This window comes from Ambystoma mexicanum, chromosome 7p (assembly GCF_040938575.1).
Source record: "Ambystoma mexicanum isolate Mex_15411 chromosome 7p, UKY_AmexF1_1, whole genome shotgun sequence".
Lineage (NCBI taxonomy): Eukaryota > Metazoa > Chordata > Amphibia > Caudata > Ambystomatidae > Ambystoma > Ambystoma mexicanum.
Genome location: NC_090939.1, coordinates 18606933 through 18629552, shown reverse-complemented (window position 1 = coordinate 18629552; position 22620 = coordinate 18606933). Strand labels below are relative to the sequence as shown.

Below are 22620 nucleotides of genomic sequence, written 5' to 3'. Positions count from 1 at the left end.
TTAAAATGCCCAACCTCGGTCCCGGAAGGTTGAGCGTCTCTCTTGGAATAAATCGCCCAAATCTTACTTCGCCTTCATCATCACATCAAACGGTCTTCAAGTACAAGCATCCTAAGACACATCACACATCCATTTCCAGTGCAAAGTGCCACATGATACACCTGAAGCCATAGGCCTGACAAGGACTTCAGCACTTGGTGCTCAATACCAACCAGATCCCGATATTCTGTGCTGTGCCATGGATCACGGCATCCTATAGCCAACACATTCCTGTGCACCAGGACTTGTCCCAAGCATGACCATGTGTGCTTGCACATTATACTCAGGCAGGGCGCGGCCACTGGCTTGGATCCCATGCCTTCTTACTAAATTTGTGGTTATAAAAATCAGTCAGAGACAGAGTTGAGTTCCACGTGTGTATTTCTGTCCACATTGGCCACGAATCACAGAGTCAATAACACATCCAAGGCAAACATTACACGCACGGGGGGATAGGGGACACGGAGGGCACAGAGACATTGAAGGCGGTCACAGAGCTCACAGCACCACCGCCGACACAATCAACTCAGGGTCCTCGATATCCTTCTTGCTCTGCACCATTCGCAGGTCCAGATGGGCAGACATCGGCTTCTTTCCTGGCCCAGCCAGCGCTGAAATGCAGAGAGGAGGTGTGAGGCATATGCCAGAGGGGAGGGAACGCAGCAGCAGCATCATTCCTCATCATCATCATCATCATCATCATCATCATCTTGGCAACGGCGCATAGTAACAAAGCATGCCCAATGACTGCCTACTTCAGGGTCATCCTCGAGGCCTGTGTCTAGTATGCTCTGTGCAAACCTAAGTGTATGGCTCTCACCGCCAACCACTGGCATGGTGCCCGGCTTGCTTAACGGTTGTCTGACTGCCTAGGGGTGAAACACCGAGCCCCCAGAGGGCGCCTGACTCACTAGGTGTCATGCAATGGCCCCCGAGAATTAGTGCTGTTACGTCCTTTGTGTGATACTCTTATTCGCAGTTTGATTTGCTGACTCACTGGATCTGTTGCTATGACTACCTCAGGGTGAAGCTCTGACTCTCTAGTCTTGGTGTTCTACCTTGTCCTAGGGAAGGTGGTCTGACTGCTGAGATGAACAAGTTACTTACCAACTGTAACGTTCTTTCGACTGGATGTTCCTCCCACGTATTCCTCATCTTGTGATAATTCGTTTCGCCAGCTTCGCTGCTTCGGAATTTATTTTTGGCAGAGGACGCTGTGCTCGAGGTTGTGGCATTGAACGTCCCTCGACGGGCTCTGTACCGTGTCGACGTCACTGATGGTATAAGTAGCTCGAGCTGCGCCTGTTGGCTTCAGTTCTGTTTTTTCGAGGAAATACTCGTGGAACATCCATGCGTATGCTGTGACTGATAGGCCTATCGTGAGAGGAAATTGTAAGAGAACCTAAACTGCAGTGTGGGGTAGGCTGGGAGGGTCGATGAGGAATACGTGGGAGGAACATCCAGTCGAAAGAACGTTACAGTTGGTAAGTAACTTGTTCTTCGAATGGATTGTGTCCTCCCATGTATTCCTCATCTTGTGATAGACTCCCATAGCAGTAACCAATTTGGAGGTGGGAGTGCTTGTTCTTGCTTTCATGTGCAGAGTGAAGTACCGCTCTGGCAAATAGCCCCTCATTGGAGGAGGAGGCATCTAAGCACTAATGCTTGATGAAGGTATGCATTGATGCCCATGTTGCAGCCGAGCAAATACCTTTGCAGGGACTCCCCTCTTCAAAGCCGCGGAAGTAGCCTTCCCCTTGTGGAGTGAGCACGTAGCCCATCCGGTGGGTCTTTTTCTGCTAATCTGTAGCATTCCAATATAGCTAGAATAATCCAGCGGGATATAGTTTGTTTTGTCACCGCTAATCCCAATTTATAACCTGTGTAACCCACAAAGAGTTGGTCGTCTTGGCGTAATTTTGTCATTCTTGCAATGTAAAAGCTGAGGGCCCTCCTGGGGTCCAGCCTATGTAATCTCTCCTCTTCTTTTCCCAAATGAGGAGGAGGATAGAATGTTGGTAAAACAATTTTCTGCGACAAATGGAAGTCGGAAACTACTTTCGGTAAGAAAGATGGTTTAACTTTTAGAACTACCTTGTCCTTGTAAAACGTGGTGTATGGAGGTTTACATGAGAGAGACCGGTAGTTCACTAACCCTGCGGGCTGATGTTAATGCTACAAGAAGGACATTTCTTAGTGTTAGAAGCCTCAATGGACAGGAATGCAGAGGCTCAAATGGTACACATGTTAGGAATCTAAGAACTAAATTTAAATCCCAAGTTGGAACATGAAATGGTATTGGTGGATATTCATTTGTAAGTCTTTTCAGGAACTGTATTATTAATGGTATTTTAAAGTAAGAAACCTCTTCCGAGGAGCGCTTAAAAATGGACAGCGCAGCAAGATATCCTTTGATTGTTCCGATCTGGAGTCCCAGATTGGCTAGATGTAATAGGAAAGAAAGCACCATTGGTGTGCCACATTGAAAAGGGTCCACATCTCTATCTTTACACCAGTTACTGAACTTATTCCAATGACACCAGTACAAGGATTTTGTTGCTGGCCTCCTGGCCGAAAGCAAAATCTCCTTTACGTCATCCAGAAGATCCCAATCCTTGTATCTCAACCTCTCAGAAACCATGCATGAAGGTTGAGTGTGTTGACCTCGGGATGGAGAACCCGACCTTCCTCTTGCGAGAGAAGATCCTTGCTTTGTGGAAGACGTACTGGAGGGCAGATGGACATGTCTAGAAGGTCCGGGTACCACGTCCTCCTGGCCCACTCCGGGGCAATTAGGATCAGGGTTTTCCTGAACTCTCTCAACCTCCTGATTACTTGAGGAATCACAGGGACTGGAGGAAACGCGTACAGCAGAGGAAAATCCCAATCCACTACAAACGCGTCCCCTAGAGCTCCTCTCGGGGGAAATTCCCTTGAGCAATACTGATCGCACTTCCGGTTTACCATAGTTGCGAACAGATCCACTTGAGGGGTTCCCCAAAGGGCGAAGATCTCTAGAAGGACTTCCTGAGCTAGTTCCCACTCGTGGGAGACTGTGCTCTGCCTGCTCAGAGCGTCTGCCGCCGTGTTCTGCTCTCCGGCTAGCTGAACTGGCGACAGAGATTTCTTCTTGTATTGCCCAGAACCAGAGCTGCATTGCCTCTCTGCACAGAAGAAGTGATCCTACGCCAACTCTTTTGTTCAGGTAGTACATGGCCACTGTGTTGTCCATCATTATCAGGAGATTCTTTCTCTGTACGGAGGGCAGGAAGGGCTTCAGCTCTAGTCTGATTGCCCTCAGCTCCAATAGGTTGATGTGTAGTTTGGACTCAGATGGAGACCAACGTCCGCTGATTGTCAGATCGTTGGTGTGAGCTCCCCACCCCGTGAGAGAGGCGTCCGTCACTACTGTTATCTCCGGCCATGGTTGCCAAAAAGATTCTCCCTTGAGGATGTTGTCGTTGCAAGCCCACCATGATAGATCCTGAGCAACTTCGCTCGGGACTTGCAGAAGACCTGACATATTCCCCGAGAATTGGGACCAGTGAGTTCTGAGGGCCCATTGGAGGGATATCATTCTCAGTCTGGACTCTGGCACCAGAAAAATGCAGGATGCCATGAGGCCTAGCAACCTCAGGAAATCGAAGGCCGGCAGATGCTGGGCTCTCTGGAATTTTGTTACCATCTGCTGGATGTGGAGAGCTCTCACCTCGGGTGGCGAGGCTTTGCCCAAGGAAGTGTCCAGGACTGCTCCGATAAACTGGAGTTGTTGGGATGGTATCATGTGGGACTTCTTGAAATTGAGGGAGAAGCCCAGATTGTGGAGGAAGTGGCAGGTGATCGACAGGTGTTCCTGAGCTTGTTCTGAAGAACGTGCTCTGATTAGCCAGTCATCCAGGTAGGGGTAGACGTGGATCCCCCCTCTCCTGCGACTCGCTGCCACTGCCGCCATCAGTTTGGTGAAAACCCTCGGAGCGGAGGTCAGCCCGAATGGCAGAACTCGAAACTGATAACGAGAACCGCCAACTGCGAACCTCAGGTATTTTCTGTGCTTGGAATGGATTGGCACAAGAAAGTAAGCATCCTGAAGGTCCAGAGATACCAACCAGTCCTGAAGCTGGAGGGCCTGAAGGATCTGAGAAAGGGTTACCATCTTGAACTTGTCCTTCCTGAGGAATTTGTTTAGTTTTCTCAAGTCCAAGATGGCTCTCAATCCTCCGTCCTTCTTTGGGATGAGAAAGTAAGGGGAGTACCAACCCTTGTTCCTCTCCGCTACAGGTACATGTTCTATTGCACCTTTCTCTAGCAGGGTTAGCATTTCCTGCCAAAGGAGCAGATCTGGAATTTCGGTAGAGCTGGCTCCTGGTGGATGATCGTGAGGTCTTTTTAGGAAGGGAAGGCAGTAACCTTGAGCTACTGTTTCCAGTGCCCAAGCATCTGAAGTAATGCCCCGTCATTCTTTCAGATGCTGAGAGATTCTGCCTCCCACTGGTGTATTGTATGATAAGGCCTCAGAGTGATTTGGAGGCGGCTGCAGGAGCGGCTGAGGGCATAGATGCCGTTTCTGAAGATGGCTTTGTAGTCTTTGCTCGTCCACCACGAGTGACATTCCTCTTGCCCCTTTGAAAAGCCTGTCCTCTTCCTCTACCAACAGAGGAGAAGTATTGAAAAGGACGACCCCTCCAGGAAAATAATGCCCGAATAGGGTTTCTGAGGTTGTTTCATGGAGGCACTAAGGGATTTAGCTGCCGCTTTCGAGGTCTGTAGTTTTTCTAGGCTCTCATCAGCCTTACTACCAAACAGCCTCGAGCCATCAAAGGGCATGTTGAGAAGTCTGGTCTGCACATCTGGTGCAAACCCTGACTTTTTCAACCACACAAATCTGCGTAGCACTGTGCTTGATGCTATCAGCAGTATCCAGTCCAGACTGGAGGCATTCCCCCATTGCCTCCTTCCCGTCATTGACTATATTCAGGAAGCCTTCCCTTTCCTTGCCTTACGGAATATGTTCAGCCACCGCCGAAATGCATTCCCACAGGGTATGTGTGAACCTGGCCAGGGTACAGGTGACATTGGTCGATTTCAAGGCCATGCTACCCGAAGTAAAAACATTACGAGCCCAGGCATCAACCTTTTTGTCCTCCCTGTCCGGAGGTATGGTTGCCGCCCCACCACTAACTTACTTTTCCTCTCAGTTTTGGGAGTCGAAGCGGTCGATGAAGAAGACATTTTCTTGACATAAAATCTCGAAGCGCACCGTTCACGAGAGCGAAGCAATCGGAAAAACGGAACTGGAGCCAACGGGCGCGGCTCGAGCCACTTATACCATCAGTGACGTTGACACGGTACGGAGCCTGTCAAGGGACATTCGACACCACAACCTCGAGCACAGCGCCCTCTGCCGAAAAAAAAATTCTGAAGCAGCAAAGCTGTCAAAACAAATTATCACAAGATGAGGAATACGTGGGAGAACACAATCCATTCGAAGTGATATTCTGCTTCCTTGAGAAGTACTCTGTGAGGTTTCATGTTCTGCGTATTTAGGGTTGGTGTTATGACTGTCTGGGAGCGTTTTTGTCTCTATAGGGGTGATGCTTTGACTGCCTATGTTTGTTGTTCCGATCCATTAGGGATGACAGGCTAACTTAAGATCTCGTATTCTGACTTTTCCAGTCGTTCTCGAACTGGTTGTAATGCTCTGCCTGCCAGTTTATTCTCACCTTTTGCATTTGAGATAGTTCGCTGAAGAACGAGCTGCATAGCAGAGACGGTCTTCTCACACGCCAACTGCAATGAAGAACACAAACCAATCAAGAAGAGGACCATTGGTGATCCTTATTTCAGATAGACTCAAGGCACAGTCTAATTATTCACCAGTGTCAGATCATGTACAAACACAAGAGATTACTCTTTCTCTAACTTGATCCCCTTTTGGGCTGCATCTTTGGGTTAATTAATGCATGCAAGGTGCTGTACTAGTGTTGAAGTAGGATAACAAATCACCAACAAAGTGCAATATACCATGAACTAGTGCCCAATGGAGGGACTTGCACCAATGCCGAACCAAGAAAATATTCACCAGGGTCTCAGAGGGACATAGCCACCAGTGCCCTACAAGGCAATGCCCATCAGGGCCCAACAAAGGAACGCCCATCAGAGCCCAAGAAAGGATCGCCAGTCAGAGTTCCTGACAAAGGAACGCCCGTCAGAGCTCCCAACAAAGGAACGCCCGTCAGAGCTCCCAACAAAGGAACGCCCGTCAGAGCTCCCAACAGAGCTCCCAACAAAGGAACGCCCGTCAGAGCTCCCAACAAAGGAACGCCAATCAGGGTCTGACAAAAGGACACCCACCATAGCCTGACAAGAATACTCGCTCCAGAGCCTGAGAAAGGTATTCACACCAGAGCCCCGCAAGGGGACTCCCACCAGAGCCAAGCAAAGGGATTCGCACCAGAGCCCCGCAGCAAATGGACTCCAACCACAGCACCGCAAGTGGACTCACACCAGAACCCCGCAACTGGACTCATCCCAGAGTCGTGCAACTGGACTCCCACCAGAGCCCCGCACCTGGACTCCCACCAGAATCCAGAAAGAGCACACACCATCACAACCCAACAAGAAGCTCAACCCTTCCGAGACTGAATTCCTACTGCTGACCAACAACACTACACCCCAACATCCAAACTTGGCTCTCTGCTATGAAGCTGGAGGGCTGCACACCCCTAGCTGACCACCTGCGCCATGCCACTTGGGTTCGACATCAACAGACACCTCTCCTTCAAGCAGCACATAGAAAGGAAGACATAAAACGGCTTGATACCAACTTTCCCTCCTGCAGCTTGTCAAGCCTTTCATCCCAGAAAACAACTTCAGAGCTCTTGTTAAAGCCTTGGTTCTCTCCTTGGTGGCAATGCCCTTCTGGAAAGTCTTTCACAGACTTCCCTGACAGCCCTGAGATGTGTCCTACATGCTGCAGCATGAGTCATCAAAGGACTCTGTGAATTTGACCACATCAGGCGACCCTCATCAAACTGCACTGGACCCTGATGCAAGTCTGTATCATCTTCAAATGCTGCTGCCTCATCTACAAGGCTGTTGCTCTTTAGTCCCCAAGCTACCGCTCAGAGAACCTCAGCTTTCTGGAGGTTTATAATCCACCAGAAGTGAAGGCATGCGCAGGCCTACACTCTGCCCATGCAGGAAGGAAGGAAAAAGAAGACAGGCCCTTCACCCGCTATCCCTCCAGGACTCTCTGTCAACACAAGATTCACCCCCTCGCTTCTACATTTCAGGAAGGAGCTCAAAGCGCTGCTTTTCAAGGAATTACTCCTTCCTAACACCTAGTTCCACACACCCTCCATTCCCCACCTAACCTGAGACTTGGTGATCTGCTCCCCTGGTTATCTCCCATAGTTGCTTGCAGATCCCCTTTCTGCAAAATCGTCTCCCCCTTCTCCTCCCCTGTTGTTGGTTCCCCCGCTGCCTTGCATCTCTGCCCCCCTCACTTTATCCTTCCGCCTATGACTTGTGAAGTGGTCCGTTTTCCAGAAGCTAGGTCCGTGCTCAATATATACCATGATGATAATAGTAAAACCAAACAAGGAGACTCCTAGCCGAGACCAATAATGGCTCCATGGAAGCCCAGAGCAGAATGGGAGAACTTCCACCATTGTTCAACTAGAGGCCGCACACCAGTGTACCACATTTAGACTACAACTACAGCACAACTGGAGAATACCCACTAAGACCACAGAGCAAGATCCAGAAAAGGAGAGCTGAGAGTTCATTGGAACTAGAACCTGTGACCAATAGGAAATACACCAGCAGAGAGGTCTAAAGTGCAGTCCAATAGGAAGCCTCAAAAGTCCAAAGAGTCCAATGGAAAATCTCACCCAAGGGGAAGACTGATAACAGAGCCCAATAGGAAGGCTTGCCTGTCTTCGCAATAGGGAGGCACCTATTAGAGCCCACCACACCCTAATGAGGAGATTCCTGCATGTCTAAAAAAGCGACACGCACCAGAGCCCAACAGGACGACTTTCTTTCGAACCCAAGGGAAAGACTGACACCAGAGCCTGACAGGTGTAACCTCACCAGAGCCTAGTGGGAGGTATGCCCCCAGAATCCAAAATGATCACTGCAATCAGAACCCAATACGTTTAAAGAGAGTGCATGCCAGATCCCAAAATGAAAACACCAAAAAGGGGAATCCTAACAGAACACAAGGGAAAGACTTCCACCAGAGTAGAATAAGAAGGCGACCAGCAGATACTAAGGAGAAGATGAACACAAGACCTCAACACGTTGTGTATAGGTGCATTATAAATACCCAATAAATACAAAATAAATTTAAAAAGCAGCACAACCGCCAGACCCCAAGAATGACATGCACGCGTTACCTAAGCAAACAGACTGCTACAATGACCAACCAAGAAACGAGATCCTAGGAAGAGACCACCCAATCAAGGCTAATCTGCTTGCTGGTCACACAGGGTGCCCCGCCAGGACTGTCTGTGACACACAAAGTTCTGATATGTGACAACTTTATAAGCCCAACAGATGCCTTCAGGGCAACATGAACGTGCATCTGTTACCACATAGACCTCCTAGTAGCAACGGATAATAGTGAGTCTCGCACACCTTGAAATCATTGGGGTGATGATGAGTCCACGCCAGCAGCATGGCAGCAAACAGGTCCCCTGTGCCTACAAATACAGCGTCCACCTTTGGCATCTCCATCCGAATCCTCTCGGTCACCTGGGAACCGTCAGCTTTAGCTGCAGGAGACACAAATAGCATCACTGCTGAGTCCGGAGCAAAGGGCAAGGGAAGGAAAGAAAAACACGGCGGAGAAGGGTTGGGAGCTAAGAAAAGAATGGAGAAGGGAAAGGCATACATAGAACAAAATCAACAAGAGGTATGTAGAGGGAAAAGTAGAAGAAAGGAGAAAAGTGAAAGGACAGCAGAGAGAAGGAAGAAGGAGTGGTTTGAGAGAGTTCAAGGAGAAAGAGAGCACAGAGAAAGTGGATGGACATTTGGCGGGAATGGGAAAGGGGAAAGAAATAACGTAAGTGAGAAAAGAAAGAAGAAATAAGGGAAAGAAAATGGAGAAGAAAAGATGAAAAGAGGGGACAGAAGGTGAGATGGAAACATTCAAAGGCGACAGTGGAGAGAAACAGAAAGAACAAACAAGAGTAAGGAAGGGAAGGAGAAGCAATGAGAGCAACATATGAGGAAGAGAAGAAATAAGAAGGGACAGCGGAGGGAGAGAGGCAATTCAGCTAACCCGAGGGAGGAGAGAAACTGGAAGGGAGGAACGTTCATCAACCAACAGTACAAATCAAGATGCCTGGGATATCGTGGAATGTCAAATGCTGCTGCATAACCTCCAGCTAAACGGTCTGTCTACTAGGGTGAAATCTACCTGCCCAAGTGTCTGACATCTGGGAGTCACCCTAAAACCATAGGCATTTGGGAAAGCACTGACATTCCCAAAGATACCACCCCATGGTGGGCAAAGAAATATTTAGGGGGGGGGGGTCCAGGGAAGGGTAACAAGTAATGGAGTGTGGTCTCTGCTTCAGAATATATTCAACAACACAGGACTTAGTCAAGATGAGAGAGGGCGGCCAGCCAGGAGTATATGCCCCACACCCTCCAAGGATTCTCAGGGTTCACATTAGTTAACTGGTCCTACAAACTCTTATGACTTATCCTCCCAAAAGGCGATTAGCATACAGATTCCTTTTCTTGACAGTCACCACAAGCCCTCTTTAATGGATGCAAGTCACCAAGTACCACCGGCACGGCCCCACGGCAGCTGTATAATTATTACAACTGCAACAGGTTTAGTAGCCAAGTCAAAGTCTCATTGAGCAGCCATTGGAAAGGTCCAGGGGACCCTAGGAACCATTGCAAGCCACACGATACACAAAAAGACCCTGGGAGGTGCTATATGAGGGACCCCCACCAGAGTTGCTTCCTCTCCCCAATCTTATATGTAGTGGGACCCCGGTGGAGAAGGCAGGCCAAGCAGTAGATATCCCAACATTTGGAACACAGGGATAGAAATAAGAAGCAACCAGTGGTACAGCCAGTTCCATTCGAGAGCATGGAGACCCTGAACTGGGCAACAGGTATCGCAGAGGTGCAGACCAGCTGGGGAACAACCCCTCAGGACTCCAACTCCAACTCACAGCCCAATCCAGCCAGAAATCCATTCGGGAGTGTGACGATTCATGGGATCTTGTCACTTCTCCCCGGGGGGAAGCCCTTTCCTGTGAGTCTAGGTGAGGCTAGCGGGAGGACCTCATAGAGAGAGACCCCCCCCTCAAGGGGATAAGGACTCTCGCCCGTGAAAGTCCTCCCTAAACCTTTGTTCCCAGAACACATGGCCTTATTAACTCCTTCTCCCTCCCAACCTGAAATTACTACTGTGTGTTATTGTGAAGTTTCTACTATCTGATCTGTAGGGGTAAACAGTGGCGTGGCCTTTCCGAGGTGGACTGCGTGGTCCATAAAACACGCTGAGTCTGCAGTAGCAATGACTCCGTGCAGCCACATGAACAAAAGAGGAGGAAAGCAGGAATATGCGCTGAACACGTACAGAACCAACAGCGACCGGAGGACCTGGGAACAACCAGTAGCGCTCCCCAGTGGAGATACGGGTAACGGGAGTTGCAGGAAAGCCGGGTGGGGTCCAGGGAGCCCAAAGAGTCAAGTATTCCTCAGGAGCGATCTCCCTCAACACAGTAGCGATACACAGAGAACCAAGAGCCAATTATTCCTCGGAAGTGAACTCCCTCGTCGCAGTAGTGATATTCAGAGAACCAAGAGTCAAACATTCCTCTGGAGTAATCTCCTTCGTCCCAGTAGTGATGAGAAAAACCATAAGTCTCAAGAGTACCTTGGGAGTAATCTCCCTCATCACTGTGGTGACAAGAAAACCCAGAAACCTCAAGAGTGCCTCAGGAGTGAATTCCCTCATCACTGTGGTGATACGAAAAACCATAAATCTCAAGAGTGCCTCAGGAGTTAACTCCCTCGTCACAATGGGAAAACCAACACATGTGAAAGATACCAAAAGGACAAACAACTATCCGGGAGTAATATCCCAAATACTCAAGATATGAAAAGTCCTGATAAATTGCCAGCAATTAGAATAAGAGTGGATAAAGCCTTAAGTCTGTTTGCAAATCTTTGGGAGAAAATAAAGAGCCTTTTAAAGGACTATCAAGGAATAGTCTCCAAAATCTTTCAGACAGAACAGAAGGGAGTAATACTCCTGGTCCAAGGGTATTTGGTAAATCGGACCCTATTGCAAGAGACTGCTGTGAAGTCGGCCTGAGACTGGATTATTTCACCAGGAGAAGGGGGCCATTGTTCAAGAAGTTAATTGAACCATTTTTGGTTTATGTTCTTAGTGGTAGGGATAGAGAGTTGGTTTGGACAGAGGACGGTATTTTGGTTTTTGACTTACATCCTTGTTAGGGAGAATTCTCTGTAAGGGCTAATTTCCCAAACCTAGTGAGTCCCCCAGCAGCTTTGCTGGATTTTTTGGGGTTTATTTTTTTCTCCTGCTAAGAGTGAGACTCTTACTCCCACTCTTAGACATGTTTTGAGGTGTTCCTTTGACTTTGTATGTGTTTGATGGGCTATGGGGTCCTTTACCCCATAGGGCTTCATGTGTTTTTGATATGTGGGTTACACAGCACCCTCTGTGCCGTAATCCAGGGGTGTCGTAGCGACCCCCCAACATAGACTCCATACCCTGGGACTGACTACTGTCTCCCAGGGCATGTAAAGTCACCATTGGCTTTACTAGTCTTAAATTGTGAACAGAACCAGTACAAACCATCCTATTGTGGACATACTGGTCGGGGAAATTCGATTGTGGACGTGTTGTTCGAGGGGGCACTGTCCAGTCTCCCCCGACCGAGTTTTGGCTGGTGGCAGTGGATACTACTTTTTATATTCGACCGCAAATATATTCCTATGGGATTTTCCCATTATTCGAGGCTACGACTTTTTAAAATAGCCTCGAACATACTGCCAGTTTATTAAATTAATATAAATTCACCGGTTGGTATTTGTTGCCGAAACTTGGTTCCAAAATGGCGTTTGTGTTAGCTTCTGTGACTCAAACCCAAGTCGAGCCCTTTGTTCCACTTTCTGCCGGGCTTCTCCACAGAAGCCTCCAAAAGTGGTGCCACTCTGTCTGGGTACCACAGGGGGTGTGGGAGGGGGTTTAGGCACCCTGGACTGAGTTGCCTCGGCAACTCAAGTCGCACTTTTGTGTGATTGGCCCAAGTGGTGAGCCGCCCGGCTCACCACTTAGCATGTTTGAGTGACAGCTAGGCTGAATGAATGGGGTTTTTCTGCATAAAAGCAGGGCTTTGGGGACTGGAACTTCAGAAGTCGCCACAAGACCTAAAGAATCCGAGGAGGGAGAAGCCGAGCAGACCTGCAACGACGACACCACCGGTGGAGCCCTGCTGAACCATCTCACCACTTTTCCCGACGACAGAGGAGATCTCTAGCCCGGAGAGTCTTCTTCCTTTGACTGGTGGGGATAACCAGTTTGCCAGTCTTTTCGTCTTCCTGGACCATCTCGTGGCTGCCTTGCCCGTGCCAAGCACCCCGGCAACCGGAATACCACAGTTTACCACTACCGCGAAGAAAAGGGTGGTACCTTGTAACCGGGACACTCAGCGGCTCGTTTCTTCCCTGGCAGTGCAACGACCTTCAGCTTTCCTCCACGTCGAGACCTCCTCTTCCTTTGGACAAAACACCAACTTGCACCCGCTGCCAGGAATAACTGCCCCCGCTGGAGCGTTCTTCCCAATTTCAGGTACTGTGTCCCGCCTGGGTTCCCTTGCGACAGATCGTTCGGGGTGACAGTAAATCCTCGACTTTCTAACGTGGGTTAGCCGGGGACCTGTTAACTAACTTTTCCTGACTTGATCTCAATCTTTTTGTGAACTATTTACAAAGACTCTTTGGGCATAACCCCACTGTGTGATCTTGCTCTCTCTAAAAGTGGGCCTGGCATTTGAACTTCCTTGCTCTGCAGTAGACTTTGCCTGACCTGCCTCACTGTGGTTCTTTGAAAAGTATTGAAATTTGTGTGCTTTCATAACTATGCCTTTTCCCTCCCTTTTTAATAATTTATTAGAGTGCCATCTTATGCTAAGCGCTCACCTCTGTCTGAAAATAAGTGGTGTTTCTCATTTAGACTTGTCTAATAAGTAATCAGGGTTGTATATATATAATAGTGACTGTGTAATTATTGTAATTTACAAGTGTGTCTTTAAATAAATAATTATATACTTTTACAGCAAAGCTCTGGTCAGTGTTTGCTGGTGCTACTGGATCTCTGTACCTATTGTTTATACTCTATATACTGCCTAATTCATCTTGAGAGAAGTCTGACTGCTCAGCCACAGCTACCAGGTAAATCTGGGTGGTACAGACTGCTACCAATTGGGTTTACTGCCAACCACCTATAGTCCTAAATCTTTTGCAGTGGTCCCTAAGGGAACTGCACAGGTTTCTGCCTAAAAATCCTGACTAGCACACAAGTTATTCTGTGTTGATGTAGGGAAAACCCCTATGGAAATATGGAGAGGCAGGTTCTCCTTTATTTGAACAAAAGCCTATAGCCGAAATGATAACGCCTTGCCAGCCTCCTTACTCCATCACGCCACATGAGTAAGTCAGTTGCACTAGTCCCATTGCCCTGCGCTGGATTTCAGAGTAGGGGGCCAGAACATGAATACAGTCTGACAACAGAAACAGTGCAGAATGGGGCCATTGAAGTCCGACTGACCTTCATTGGGTACAGGAGTGGAAAGACCAAAAGGAAACCACAGGCTACCCGGCGCTGGGGATTTTGAGTGCATTCCATAATAAGGGATCAGGGATAATATTAAGAACTGGAGAATACTCAGCCCTTCCCCTTAGGAAACGTAGGCGGTGCAGCGCTGAACCCTTCAGAGTGCTTGCCCTACCAAAAAACCTGGGCACAACGCTGTGCATTGCACACATCACTGAGGAGGACAAAACCCCTACAGACACTTAGTAAATAAACAAATGGAAGTCAGGGAGTTGCACAGTCTGGTTGCTAAGGAATCCCAGTGGAGATGCATGGACCCTCAAGAACAGTGTGAGGGGCACACTGGAGGAGGGTGAACTAGTGCCAGACATCAAAATGGAGACTGACATAAAAATGCCATCTGAACCGGTCAGCCATAGGCAGAAGCAACTGTGAACACTCCAAGGAGACTGTCACCTCGAAGACACCCCCTTTGGGACTAGGGAGGTGACCCTGCTATGCTTAACAACGGTATAGGGCAGGGTTAGCAGGATCCCTCTGGAGGTGACCTCTAATGGGGGTGGGGAGGCAGGAAAACCTCAGAAAGGGGTACACGGCACCATCTCTTCCCCCAAGACTTCAAGACCTTTAAGGATGTGTAGGAGCTAAAGTGTATGATAGCTCTATAATCTCTTTCATAAGGGCTGACTAGGCCCAAACCATCCCCAGTCCTCACAGAAGATAGAGAGGTGGACTGACAAGCCCCCAGGAGGATCATCTGGGAAAGAACTAATCAGAAGAGCCACTCTGTGAAAAACCACAGAGTTCAATGGCGTCGAACAGCCCAGAGGAGGTGTGTCTGATATTGAAAAGAGAAGGCCAGATTAGACATCCCAGCGCTGGTCTGCGCTACCACAGTGTAGCAAGGCACAGCGGACCGGTAACCGGAAGAGTCTGGCCCAAAACCACAGAGTTCAATGGCGTCGAACAGCCCAGAGGAGGTGTGTCTGATATTGAAAAGAGAAGGCCAGATTAGACATCCCAGCGCTGGTCTGCGCTACCACAGTGTAGCAAGGCACAGCGGACCAGTAACCGGAAGAGTCTGGGCCAGTCACGTGGTGACTCACTCTGCAGATGCAGCCTCCTCATCTCAGTGATTTTAGATGGGGTCTTCGCTTTGTACATATACATATACCCATTTTGCTTCAATTTTCTGGGTCTAGGTGTGGGGATTCCGTTTCTACTTACTGATTCTGGAACGAAGTCTCCTGATTCGTCACAACTTGTCACTGCCTGGTATATTGCCCTAGTAGACCTCTTGTAATCAAACACCTTCAGATTTGCATGGTTTCCTTCTTTGATAATGTGTCTGCTTGATAGATTATCCTTTCCAGGTTTTCTCATATACTTATACTATGTAAACTGACATCCTTGAATGTTATTCATGTGCGTTTAATTTCCCCTTTTGACAGGAAGCTCCCTCCCTGTTTCTCTTTCAGCTTCTTCATTTGCAATGACTTGCATTCGGTGTGGCCTCAGACACACCTCAGTATCCCAGCTGTCCCTGGGTGGACTCACCGGTTCTTGCTGGGATTCCTGGTTTGTCTTACAGCCGATGCTTTCCTTCTCATGACCACCTTCTCTCGGCTTTCCTGTCTCTCGCTGCTTCTGCTGGGCTCGTCTGCTTCGTTCCAGGCTCCGGTAAGTTAGATCCTGCCTTTTAACACCTGCAAACACCCAGGAGTATATCATCGGCTCCTGGCATTGCTGCAGCATGTCTTCTTCCTGTGGCAGCTTCCTTCTCCTTTGCTCTCAGCTCATCAACTCCACCGTACTGTTTCTAGCCCTTCAGTCTCTCAGTCCGCACTGAGAGGACCAGCTCTCTCCCACAAGCAGCCACCCTCCGCTCTTTACATTTCCCAGACACCGGTGTCTGCGCCCCACAACTAGAGTGCTCACTGTGCTTGTGACCTCCTTTGCGCTACATTACTCTGTTTCTCTTCCTCGTCCCAGTATTTTGGTATTTTTGGGAATGGAAGTGATAAGCCTGGATAAGTATGCATAATGGTTTTCAAGGGCAAGTCAGTCCTGAATGAGTTATATGTGTAATCCAAGAAGGTGTTTTCATAAATCCTGAAAGGCAGATCAGAGTTTGAAGATTGGCCTATGGGTCTTGGGGAAAAGGTTTTTAATACCCTTCATAGGTGGATGAGGAGATGTATGAGAATATACCATGAGGGTTTCAGGTATGGGACAGTTATCCTCAAGGGAATTCATACTCATACGATGAAGTCATGATATCTCCCCGTACGTTATCTCCCCCATGTGATCCTCCCTCATACAGCTGCCACCAGTGTCAGGATCAGGATCAGGTGGCGGCTGCCGTCCCCTGGCCACATGGGAGGATGCTGCCACCAGGAAAACAGTGATGACTCAAATGGATTCATCACAGTGGGGAGCGACCCGGGAAGCCCCAGAGTGGGGAGAGAACCCAGAAGCCCCAGAGTGGGGAGATAACCAAGAAGCCCCAGAGTGGGGAGAGAACCCAGAAGCCCCAGAGTGGGGAGAGACCCGAGAAGCCCCAGAGTGGGGAGAGACCCGAGAAGCCCCAGAGTGGGGAGAGAACCCAGAAACCCCAGAGTGGGGAGAGAACCCAGAAGACCCAGAGTGGGGAGAGAACCCAGAAGACCCAGAGTGGGGAGAGAACCCAGAAGCCCCAGAGTGGGGAGATAACCAAGAAGCCCCAGAGTGGGGAGAGAACCCAGAAGCCCCAGAGTGGGGAGAGAACCCAGAAGCCCCAGAGTGGGAAGAGAACCCAGAAGCCCCAGAGTGGGGAGAGAACCAAAAAGCCCCAGAGTGGGGAGAGAACCAAAAAGCCCCAGAGTGGGGAGAGAACCCAGAAGCCCCAGAGTGGGGAGAGACCGAGAAGCCCCAGAGTGGGGAGAGAACCCAGAAGCCCCAGAGTGGGGAGAGACCCGAGAAGCCCCAGAGTGGGGAGAGACCCGAGAAGCCCCAGAGTGGGGAGAGAACCCAGAAACCCCCAGAGTGGGGAGAGAACCCAGAAGACCCAGAGTGGGGAGAGAACCCAGAAGCCCCAGAGTGGGGAGAGAACCCAGAAGCCCCAGAGTGGGGAGAGAACCCAGAAGCCCCAGAGTGGGGAGAGAACCCAGAAGCCCCAGAGTGGGGAGAGAACCAAGAAGCCCCAGAGTGGGGAGAGAACCCAGAAGCCCCAGAGTGGGGAGAGAACCCAGAAGCCCCAGAGTGGGGAGAGAACAAATAAGCCCCAGAGTGGGGAGAGAACAAATAAGCCCCAGAGTGGGGAGAGAACCCAGAAGCCCCAGAGTGGGGAGAGAACCAAAAAGCCCCAGAGTGGGGAGAGAACCCAGAAGCCCCAGAGTGGGGAGAGACCGAGAAGCCCCAGAGTGGGGAGAGAACCCAGAAGCCCCAGAGTGGGGAGAGACCCGAGAAGCCCCAGAGTGGGGAGAGAACCCAGAAGCCCCAGAGTGGGGAGAGAACCCAGAAGCCCCAGAGTGGGGAGAGAACCCGGAAGCCTGAGAGTGGGGAGAGACCCGAGAAGCCCCAGAGTGGGGAGAGAACCCAGAAGCCCCAGAGTGGGGAGAGAACCCAGAAGCCCCAGAGTGGGGAGAGACCCGAGAAGCCACAGAGCGGGGAGAGAACCTAGAAGCCCCAGAGTGGGGAGAGAACCAAGAAGCCCCAGAGTGGGGAGAGAACCCAGAAGCCCCAGAGTGGGGAGAGACCCGAGAAGCCACAGAGTGGGGAGAGAACCCAGAAGCCCCAGAGTGGGGAGAGACCCGAGAAGCCCCAGAGTGGGGAGAGACCCGAGAAGCCCCAGAGTGGGGAGAGAACCCAGAAGCCCCAGAGTGGGGAGAGAACCCAGAAGCCCCAGAGTGGAGAGAGAACTGAGAAGCACCAGAGTGGGGAAAGCGAAAGAAACAAGCCCCAGAGTGGGGAGAGAACCGAGAAGCCACAGAGTGGGGAGAGAACCGAGAAGCCCCAGAGTGAGGAAGAGAACTGAGAAGCCCCAGAGTGGGGAGAGAACTGAGAAGCCCCAGAGTGGGGAGAGAACTGAGAAGCCCCAGAGTGGGGAGGGAACAGAGAAGCCCCAGAGTGGGGAGGGAACAGAGAAGCCCCATAGTGGAGAGGGAACAGAGAAGCCCCAGAGTGGGGAGGGAACAGAGAAGCCCCAGAGTGGGGAGGGAACAGAGAAGCCCCAGAGTGGGGAGGAAACAGAGAAGCTCCAGAGTGGGGAGGAAACAGAGAAGTCCCAGAGTAGGGAGGAAACAGAGAAGCCCTGCAGTGGGGAGAGAGAAAGAAACAAGCCCCAGAGTGGGGATGGGACACAGAAGCCCCAGAGTGGGGAGGGAACAGAGAAGCCAGCGAGTGGGGAGGGAACAGAGAAGCCCCAGAGTGGGGAAAGCGAAAGAAACAAGCCCCAGAGTGGGGAGAGAACTGAGAAGCCACAGAGTGGGGAAAGCGAAAGAAACAAGCCCCAGAGTGGGGAGAGAACGGAGAAGCCCCAGAGTGTGGAGAGAACTGAGAAGCCCCAGAGTGGGGAAAGCGAAAGAAACAAGCTCCAGAGTGGGGAGAGAACTGAGAAGCCTCAGAGTGGGGAGGGAAAAGAGAAGCCCCAGAGTGGGGAGGGAAAAGAGAAGCCCCAGAGTGGGGAGGGAAAAGAGAAGCCCCAGAGTGGGGAGGAAACAGAGAAGCCCCAGAGTGGGGAGGAAACAGAGAAGCCCCAGAGTGGGGAGGAAACAGAGAAGCCCTGCAGTGGGGAGAGAGAAAGAAACAAGCCCCAGAGTGGGGATGGGACACAGAAGCCTCAGAGTGGGGAGGGAACAGAGAAGCCCCAGAGTGGGGAGAGAACTGAGAAGCCCCAGAGTGGGGAAAGTGAAAGAAACAAGCCCCAGGGTGGGGAGAGAACTGAGAAGCCCCAGAGTGGGGAGAGAACTGAGAAGCCCCAGAGTGGGGAAAGCGAAAAAAACAAGCCCCAGAGTGGGGAGAGAACTGAGAAGCCACAGAGTGGGGAAAGCGAAAGAAACAAGCCCCAGAGTGCCGGACATCCTCAAGGACCCGGCAGTAGCTGAGGCATTGCATATAGAGGTTGAACACTTCTTTGAAACCAATAAAGGCTCAGTAGATAGTCAGCATACTCTTTGGGAGGCGTTCAAGGTATGGGTGAGAGGGATATTGCTTTCTAAGTCCACAGGCATGCTGAAAACGGTTATGAGAGAACTTGATGAGGTGGAAGAACGACTGGAAAACCTGGAAGTGAGATACACTGATAAAACATGATAACGAAAACCTTGCGGACATAAATAGTAACCTTCTGGAATTTGATAAGCTAGCGGCTAGGGAACTGCTTTATATGTCAACCCCTCATAGAGCGCGTAGATACGGTGAGGGCAACAGGGCAGGGTGCATCTTGGCCAACCTACTTAAAGCCGACAGACAGCACTCAACGATCTACAGTATATTAACGGGTGACGGCTCAGTGGTCACTAGTGAAGAAGGGATAAATAGGGAATTCACCCGCTTCTATACAGACCTGTACTCGAACCATGATTCGAAGTCCCCCGGGGATGTGGAAACGTACCTCGACAGCATTCCTCTCGCAACGCTGCCTATGGAATACAGACTTGTGCTGGATCAACCCCTGACCGCAGAGGAAGTCGCCAAGGCGATCAAATCACTGGCTAGCGGCAAGGCACCGGGCTCAGACGGACTAGGAGCGGAATTGTATAAGGAGTTAAATGAGGTACTGTCCCCGGTGCTATTGTCGGTATGGGAGGAGGCGGTGGAGGTGGGCACCCTGCCAGCATCAATGAGAGAGGCCATAATAACAGTTTTGTTGAAACCCAGGCGACCACCCAATGAGATGTCCTCCTATCGACCCTTGTCCCTAATAAACTGCGATGCCAAAATATTTGCCAAGATCCTGGCCACAAGACTCCTGCCCCGCACATGCCCACGTTGGTACATCCAGATCAGTGCGGCTTTATCCCCACTAGGTCAACAGCTCTCAACCTTAGGAGATTGTTTGGCATCATGGCCCAGATAAAACCAGAAGCTCAGGCGGTGGCAGTATCACTCGACGCTGAAAAAGCGTTCGATTCAGTATCATGGTTGTACTTGTTCAAAGTGTTGAAGAAATTTGGTACAGGCCCATATTTTTTGAGATGCGTCGGTCTTTTGTACTCAGACCCTGGAGCCAAGGTGCTGACCAATCGCATGATGTCTGACTGGTTTGGGCTGGGTAGGGGTACGTGACAGGGATGCCCTTTCTCCCCAATACTATTTGCCCTTACGATTGAACCAGTGGCGGCGGCGGCGATCAGGGAACACCAGGGACAGAGAGGTATCACAATGGCCGGCCTGACCCACTCCATATCTCTATATGCAGATGACACATTGTTATATATCCGCGAACCGGATATACACTTAGGCCCGGCGATCGAGACCATCCAGGAGTTTGCCGAATATTCTGGCTATAAAACCAACAGATCTAAAATCTGAGATATTTCACCTGACCCCTGCCACGAGATACCCGGCCAACACATATGGGCTGCAATGGTCCCCAAGTAAAATAAGATATCTGGTAATTATAGTGTCTGGTGGCAGCTCAACCCTCCACGCTGACAATCATGAACACCTCCTGGGTAGTATATCCACCAAGCTTCGTTTATGGACAAAACTCCCTATTTCACTTATTGGCCGAGTGGCCATATTGAAGATGGTAATATTACCAAAATTACTATATATATATTCACTAATATCCCACTGTGGCCGGGGGCACAATTTTTCCTGCCCCTTCGTTCCTTGGTGGTAGAATTTGTGTGGGGAGGGGGCGCAGCCAGAATGAAGTGGGAAAAAATGGAGGAACCCTAAAATAAAGGGGGCATAACGGCCCCAGACTTTGAATTATACTACCTAGTGGCACAGGCCCAATTAATCAGATGCTGGTATGATGAACAGAACATCTCCCCCCATGTTGGTATTGAAAGACACGCTGTACGCTCAACCGACTTACGTTCCATAATCTTTAATAAGAAATATAAAGACGACTGTCCATTCCACCCAGTTAGCATAACAGTGCATGCATGGTCTAGAATCTTCCGCAGGTTGGGTTTGGAGACTCCCTATTACTCGGAAGCTCCCTTCTGGAACTTCCCCGGTATAACACCATTTTATGACCCAGATGTCCAAAAAAACTGGGATCCAGAGGAGGAATTCAAACTAAAAGATATATACCCCAATGGTAAATTCATAACACTAGAGGAATTTAAAATTGGAATGGGGAGGGATCAACTGAAGATACTACAATATCACCGAATGCGTATGGCTTTTAAGGCCAGATGGCCTCTATTTCCAGATGAACCACCTGTCCACTTGCCGCACTGTCTATACAGGAGAGGGTTAGTGTCTCGGGGCTCTACGCAGTTGTGCAGGCAAGTATGCCTACGACCAATAGGATCAAGGTCTCATGGGAAGCTGATCTAGGAATCACCATCTCAGACAAGGCATGGGAAAAATACTGTGATTTAACCAAAAGGGTGTCCATGAATGCAGGCCTACGCCAGATCCAATTTAAGGTATTAAATAAGTTACACTATACACCTGAGAAGGTAGCTAAATTCACTCGTGATGGCCCGGCCAGTTGTCTGAAATGTGGAAGCGACCATGCCGATTCATTCCATATATATTGGAGTTGTCCACCCATATACGGGTTCTGGGGTGAAGTAGCATCCATCCTTATGGACATCACACAGATCCCGGCGGACCTGACGCCCCAAAAATACTTATTCAGAGATATTGGGAAAACCTCGGAGGTGACAAGAGGTTTATTTAATGTAGCATGCATAGTAGCAAAAAAATGTATACTGCAGCAGTGGAAGAGTGCATACGCACCACGTGTAAATCACTTTCTTAAGGAATTGGCTCAGGTCAATGAATGTGAAGAACAATATGTACTGTCGCTACCGAGACCATGTAAGCCTAAAGACATCTGGGCCCGTTCAGAGTTTACTTGTGTGAATCAGGGTTGGCCGGAAGTAGCCCGACTAGACCCGAAAATGGGCAGACTGTGTAGAAATTACAGGTTGTAACTGTGTTTTGATATTGTAATTGAACTGTTGAATGTTATGAAATGTCATGTTGAAGCAGCGACGTGTACCACCATAATTAATAAATAAAGTAAAAAAAAAAAAAAGAAACAAACCCCAGAGTGGGAAGAGAACTGAGAAGCCACAGAGTGCGGATGGGACACAGAAGCCCCAGAGTGGGGAGCGAACAGAGAAGCCCCAGAGTGGGGAGGAAACAGAGAAGCCCCAGAGTGGGGAGGAAACAGAGAAGCCCCAGAGTGGGGAGGAAACAGAGAAGCCCCAGAGTGGGGAGGAAACAGAGAAGCCCCAGAGTGGGGAGAGAACTGAGAAGCCACAGAGTGCGGATGGGACACAGAAGCCCCAGAGTGGGGAGCGAACAGAGAAGCCCCAGAGTGGGGAGGAAACAGAGAAGCCCCAGAGTGGGGAGGAAACAGAGAAGCCCCAGAGTGGGGAGGAAACAGAGAAGCCCCAGAGTGGGGAGGAAACAGAGAAGCCCCAGAGTGGGGAGGAAACAGAGAAGCCCCAGAGTGGGGAGGGAACCTGGAAGCCCTGCGATGGGGAGGGAACCTGGAAGCCCTGCGATGGGGAGGGAACCTGGAAGCCCTGCGATGGGGAGGGAACAGAGAAGCCCCAGAGTGGGGAGGAAAC

The 22620-nt window shown here is 49.9% G+C and overlaps 1 protein-coding gene across 1 annotated transcript in view; it reads right to left on the bottom strand.

The window, feature by feature from the left end:
• Window positions 1-402: 402 nt before the first annotated feature.
• PDXK (pyridoxal kinase) overlaps window positions 403-22620 on the bottom strand; it is a 664932-nt gene continuing 642714 nt past the window's right edge. The window contains exons 9-11 of the mRNA XM_069635674.1: window positions 8680-8816; window positions 5760-5826; window positions 403-650 (exon numbers count right to left, since the gene is read on the bottom strand). Of these exons, the coding sequence (XP_069491775.1) occupies window positions 538-650; window positions 5760-5826; window positions 8680-8816 (317 nt within the window). The 3' untranslated portion in view covers window positions 403-537. The remainder of the gene's footprint in view (window positions 651-5759; window positions 5827-8679; window positions 8817-22620) is intronic.